At 42.9% G+C, this 6,154-nt stretch overlaps 1 protein-coding gene across 1 annotated transcript in view; it reads left to right on the forward strand.

Moving 5' to 3' along the window:
• Positions 1 to 4,754, forward strand: part of RIOK1 (RIO kinase 1) — a 30,321-nt gene extending 25,567 nt beyond the window's left edge. Inside the window, exons 15-18 of the mRNA XM_032223296.1 lie at positions 100 to 219; positions 1,648 to 1,701; positions 3,075 to 3,221; positions 4,272 to 4,754. Of these exons, the coding sequence (XP_032079187.1) occupies positions 100 to 219; positions 1,648 to 1,701; positions 3,075 to 3,221; positions 4,272 to 4,382 (432 nt within the window). The 3' untranslated portion in view covers positions 4,383 to 4,754. The remainder of the gene's footprint in view (positions 1 to 99; positions 220 to 1,647; positions 1,702 to 3,074; positions 3,222 to 4,271) is intronic.
• The last annotated feature ends 1,400 nt before the right edge of the window (positions 4,755 to 6,154 follow it).

Here is a 6,154-nt window from a genome sequence, read left to right on the forward strand (position 1 = left end):
GCATACGATTGAAAGACCTATGACCTCCTCCTTTCTTAGCTAATCAGAAAATGTAACAAGTGATTTCGAGTTTAAATCATGCATAATTCTCCTTGCTAGGTGTTCAGGAAAGCCTATATCCCTCGGACTCTGACAGAAGTTAAGAACTATGAGAGAGATGTCGACATAATGATGAAGCTGAAGGAAGAAGATTCAGCCCTCAGTGTGCAGCAAGATAATGTAAGCAATACTGGATTGACTGGACATCTAAAAAAATATCAGGGGTGGGTTCCTGCCAGTTCTAACCTCTTCTGTAGAAGAGGTTCCACAAATCTACAGTGCTGTTTAGAACCGGTTCCAGCTCCCTCCCCCCATCCATCCACACATCATCAAGATGAAGAGCGAGAGGAGGAATGCTGGGAGTTGAAGTCCACAAGTCTTAAAGCTGTCAAGTTTGAACACCCCTGGGTTTTTTTTTCTAGAAGGTTAGGGGTGCAAGGGTCTTGTAACTTGACAGCTTTAAGACTTCCGTGCTTCAAATGCCAGAGTTTCTGAGCCAACATTTTGGTTGCTAAGCAAGAGCGTTGTTAAATGAGTTTCACCACATTTTACAAGATGGCCACGCCCACCCAGTCACATGACTGCCAAGCCACTCCCACTCAGTCACATGGCTGGCAAGTCATTCCCACCTGGTCACAAGGTCGGCAAGCCACTCCTACAAAGCAGGCCACACCGACAGAAGAGGTTCTAAATTTTTTTGAAACCCACCACTGAGAAATATGCTTATTTATGTATGTGAAATTGATTAGTGTATCATATTACATATTGGGTTGGATTCAGAGTGGCCTGAACATAAGGGCTATGCCCAGAGTTGTTGGAAATCAAGACAGCATAGAAAGTATTATGTTATTATGGTGGGCCATAAAAACCGGCAGATGTTTAGCAATAGCAATAGCAGTTAGACTTATATACCGCTTCATAGGGCTTTCAGCCCTCTCTAAGCGGTTTACAGAGTCAGCATATCGCCCCCAACAACAGTCTGGGTCCTCATTTCACCAACCTCGGAAGGATGGAAGGCTGAGTCAACCTTGAGCCGGTGAGATTAGAACCGCTGAACTGCAGATAACGGTCAGCTGAAGTGGCCTGCAGTACTGCACCCTAACCACTGCGCCACCTCGGCTCTTTAGACTGGATTTGGCAGAATAGAAGTGTTTAAAAAGTCAATTTTCTCCCTGTGCTCCCTGTATACAAAACTATGGAATGAGGAAGAGTTGTAACAATTATCTTTTCCTCTTGAACCTCTGAACACCCCACTAAAGTCACTTTAATAATGACAGTGAAAACAACAAATTTGCTATTAAGAGTTTTAAGTTAATTTTAAAATTAATCTCTTGTCATTTCTCCTTTTTAAAGAATCATTTGGTCTATAAAATTATTGGAGTAATAATTTGAGGGTTTTTTTTGGACAGAAACTCAGAATGTAATGCCTATAGCTCCAGAAGCATGTTGAATGGTAACAACAGCAAATAACTTTTGGTGAATTAATTGGTGCTTTCTCTTTCACTAGAATGTAGTATAGTGTAAGTCAGATCTTTATTATGATCATTGACCAAAGATTTGAAAAATCCACATTCCGATTGTTTTGCTGTCGTGCTTTGTTTTGCACAGATTCTGTACCAGACAGTGACAGGATTAAAGAAGGATTTATCTGGGATTCAAAAGGTAAGAGGGTGCTATTCCAGGACTGTGTTCTTCAATAATAAAGGGAGTCCTTGATTTACAATCACAATTGGGCCCAAAATCTCTGTTGCTAAGTGAAACATTTATTAAGTTTTGCCCCAGTTTACGACCTTTCTTGCCACAGTTGTTAAGTGATTCAGTGCAGTGGTTAAGTTAGGAACAGGATTGTTGTGCGAATCTGGCTTCCCTGTTGACCCCAGGAGATTATGGTTCACCGACAAATGCGCGCTGGACAAAAGTGCGCCGATGAAACCGCGGCGAGAAAACCGCGAGTTCTAAATCGCGCTGACGAATGAGCGAAGAAGCGCGCCGACAACAGCGCGGCAACAGAAGCGCGCCTTCAACAAACAAGTAATAAACACGAGTTCTAAACATAACCCTAACCCTAACCCTTATCTTAACTGAAATCACGCTTTTGTGGGCGTGGTTTTGTCGGCACGTTGTTGGTGCATGTATGACGTCGCGGTTTTCACACCACGGTTTTGTCAGCGCGCTTTTGTTGTGCGCGCATTTGTCGGGTCACGGGAGATTATATGACCCCAGGACATGTAATCAACCATCATAAATATGAGTCAGTTGCCAAGCATCTCAGTTTTGATCATGTGACCCCGGGGATATTACAGTGGTTGTAAATATGAAAATAAGAAATAGAAAAATGGTCATAAGTCACTTTTTTCAGTGCCGTTTAACTTTGAATGGTCACTAAGTAAACAAACATGTAAAGCGAGGATTACCTTTATTCAGATTACGGTTAAATCTCTCCTAACTAGAGTTTAGATTCAGGATCATGCTAAGCCCAACCTTAGTGTGACTTAAAATGATATGCAAATATAATATCAGTGTTTGTAAATCTAGACTTATGGCTAGTTATTTTTAATTCTTTAACTATGATTTTGGAATGTCCTTGCTGGTCACCTGCCTACAGATGTAACAAAAACTCTAATTGAAAGCTGCAAATTGGATCATCTTCTTGGTTTCCAACTTTCTTGATTATGATTCTGTTGCTCCATGTTTCTACAGTTAGAACAAGAGCTTAAAGCTCTTTTGTTGCCAAAATATCTCGTGTTTACATCAATAATACTGGTAAAATATTGGGCAGTTTGAGTTTATAGAAGATTTTTGTTAGCTCTGTTAATGGTTCAAAAATAATAGTTTCTCCTTTGACAGTCCTTGCGTTCTTAAAATCCAATTTTGAGCAATCTTTTGGAATTCTTTGTATGTCTTGGACGTCGGCTTCCAGTAATATTCAGCTCTCGGAGAACGTTGTGAAGGCAGAACTTCACGTATCCAAAGAATTTCTGATTTCTGACTGTCAATGACCGAAGGAAAAAAATGAATCTTTTGGTTTGTTGTAGGTACCTGCACTCCTTGAAAATAATAATGATGAGGCAGATTCTAATGATGAGGATGACAGCTCTGACAATTCAGACTCAAGTTGTAAGGAACAGGAAGACTTGGGGCTTCCTAAAGACCAAGTAGCTGAAACAGGTGTTGACAAAAAGGTTAGTGGGACAGCTTTCTTGGTATGGTTTGGTTTGGTTTATTAGATTTATATGCCGCCTTTCTCCCAAGGACTCAGGGCGGCGTACAACATTAAAAGAAACACATAATACAAAAGTTAAAAAAATATATAATTAAATAGAATATCCCAAACAAACCCAATTAGAAATGACAATAACATTTTTTTTAAAAAAATCAAATTAAAATTAACAATGATCAATAATTTATTTTGTTTTGTTCAGGCCAGGCTGGCTTGCTGGAAAAGCCAACTTTTTAGGGCGCGTCGGAAGGACCGGAGGTCGAGGATTATACGAAGCTCCGGGGGGCAACTCATTCCAGAGGGAAGGCGCTCCCACAGAGAAGGCGCTCCCCCTGCGGGTGGCTAGCCGACACTGTCTGGACGACGGCACCCTGAGGAGGCCAACTCTGTGGGATCGCACTGGACGGTGGGAGGCTACCGGTGGCAGTAGGTGGTCTCGCAGGTACCCTGGGCCTAAGCCATGGAGCGCTTTAAAGGTCATAATTAGTACCTTGAATCACACCCGGAAGACAACCGGCAACCAGTGCAGGCCGCCTAAAAGGGGTGTAACATGGGAGCACCTAGGTGCCCCCATGATAACCCGCGCAGCCGCATTCTGGACCAGCTGAAGCCTCCGGGTGCTCTTCAAGGGCAGCCCCATGTAGAGAGCGTTACAGTAGTCCAGGCGAGAAAGGACGAGGGCGTGAGTGACTGTGCACAGAGCATCCTAATCCAGGAAGGGGCGCAACTGACGTACCAGGCGAACCTGGTAAAAGGCCCCCCCTGGTCACGGCCATCAGGTGTTCTTCTAAACTAAGCCGCGCATGCAGGAGGAGGCCCAGATTGCGGGCCCTCTCTGAGGGGGCTAACATTTCTCCCCCTATCATCAAAGATGGAACAAGATGCACAAATCGGAGAGGCTGCTCTGAGTGTCCATCACTATATAAATGTCCTTGCTCTTCTTTTGGTCTTTAAAACAGAAAAAAAAAAAGTTGCTCAATTGATGTTTCATACTTGGCTGTATTTTTTCCAGGAAAGGAAGAAAATAGTCAAAGAAGCTCAAAGGGAAAGGAGAAAACACAAGACCCCGAAGCACGTAAAGAAGCGGAAAGAGAAGGTGGCAAAAATGAAAAAAGGCAAATAAAGGCGGGTGATCCTTTTTTTAAAAAGTTTTTCTTGTTTTAGTGAGTCGCTATTTTGGAGCGGAGTCCATTTTGTTGCGTATCAACAGAGCACCGTGAACGGGCTAAATTGTTCCCAGATTGACTTGTTCCCGTGTGCTCCTGCAGAATCAGAAGCTCCCGCTAAGAATATTTTCCCGTGGAGAAATGAAAACAATTCCACAAACGTTTTTTAAAAAGCAATCCAGAGAAATTGATTGCAACATACAATTGTATATTTTGTACTTGCATAGTGTCACCTGTTCTAACCACACACATCCCCTCCGTCCAGGAACGAAAGCCGAAACCAACGGAAATGAGAATGTTTCTTTTAATCAGTCCAGACTCTCGTTGGCTGCAAGCCACATAAACAACGAGATAAGCACTCTGGCAGCAAGTCCTACAAAACGTGGCAGCAATGCAAACAAACTCTGGCAGCAATCCAGCCTGCCAAGTTTGTTTCTTGACTTCTGCAGAAAGGCGTGGCACAAGCAGTCTCTTTTATAATCAGGAGAAGATCTTAATGAGCATCAGCTAAGTGTAATCACCTCTTGTAATTACACCGTTGTTCTTGACACCGAGTAGCCCTTCGACGGCATGCCTCCCGGAACAACTCACAGGTGTTTTCTGGATCACTCCCTCTTGTCTCCTCCCCACTGATCCAAGACTCAGACGCTACCTGGTGACCAACTAGTCTCTCCTCACCCTGCTCGGAGTCGGAACCCTGTCCAGGGTCCTCCACCTCCTCCAGGGCCGACTCATAAGACCCCTCGCTGTCGGAGTCTGGTGGCAGCTGCAACAGCTCCTGCCGGGCCACAACAGTCACCCAACATGTAAATAATTCCTTTCTCATTCCATCATCAATTAGATGCATGGGTAAATAATGTGTGGGAGGAGTTTACATAGCATTGTTCATTTAAGCCAGGGACGTGCAGGGGATGGCCCTGCAGACATTGGATCCCACCTCTTAAAATCTCTCTTTCCATGCTGAGGAAGGCAGAAGGGAATTGGAGTTCGGCAACACCTAGAAGACCAACCAGTGACCTTTATGATGAAAATTGTTCATTCAATTTCAGTGAATTGTCTGCATGAAAGATCGCTTGTACAAAGAGGAAGAGTGAATGAGGTCTTGCTAGCAAATATATTCCTTCTCATCCTGTCCATCTGCAGCATTGACACTACATTTGGGAAGTGGGGTATGTGTGTGTGTTTCAGAGCAAAACCACACTTATAAATAACATGGTTTTTTTCACAATGGATGTGTGCTCCACAGGTTACTTCTTGTATTCTGTTTGTCAGTCAGTTTTACCTGTTTGGCTGCATTGTAGGGAGCTTCAGGGGAGTCCTGTTGCCTAGGTAACAGACTAACAGATTCCTCCTCCTCTTTCGGGAAATGTGATCTTTCTTTCTTCATTGTGCAAGTTTATGAGTAGAGTGACCTTTCTGTGATCAAGAGAATACTTCTGTAACTGTTCTTGATTTGAGTTCAATTTGCTTCACCATGGATGGAAGCATTGTAAGGATACTTACAAACTGAGTTGATGCCAAAGATCAATCGTTCACATTCATTACTGAGTTGTTTCTAAAAGTTGAAATCAAGTTCAATGATGGGGCACTAGCATCCTCAAAACATTATTAATTAATGTTCTGAACTATTAATGGAATCGCTGAACTTTATCAAATTGGTTTTATCCTGATTAAAAACTGCAAACTACAATACTTGGCTCAGATGTTTAAGGGGCAGCAATATTTTAAC

The sequence above is a fragment of the Thamnophis elegans genome, chromosome 8 (assembly GCF_009769535.1).
Source record: "Thamnophis elegans isolate rThaEle1 chromosome 8, rThaEle1.pri, whole genome shotgun sequence".
Lineage (NCBI taxonomy): Eukaryota > Metazoa > Chordata > Lepidosauria > Squamata > Colubridae > Thamnophis > Thamnophis elegans.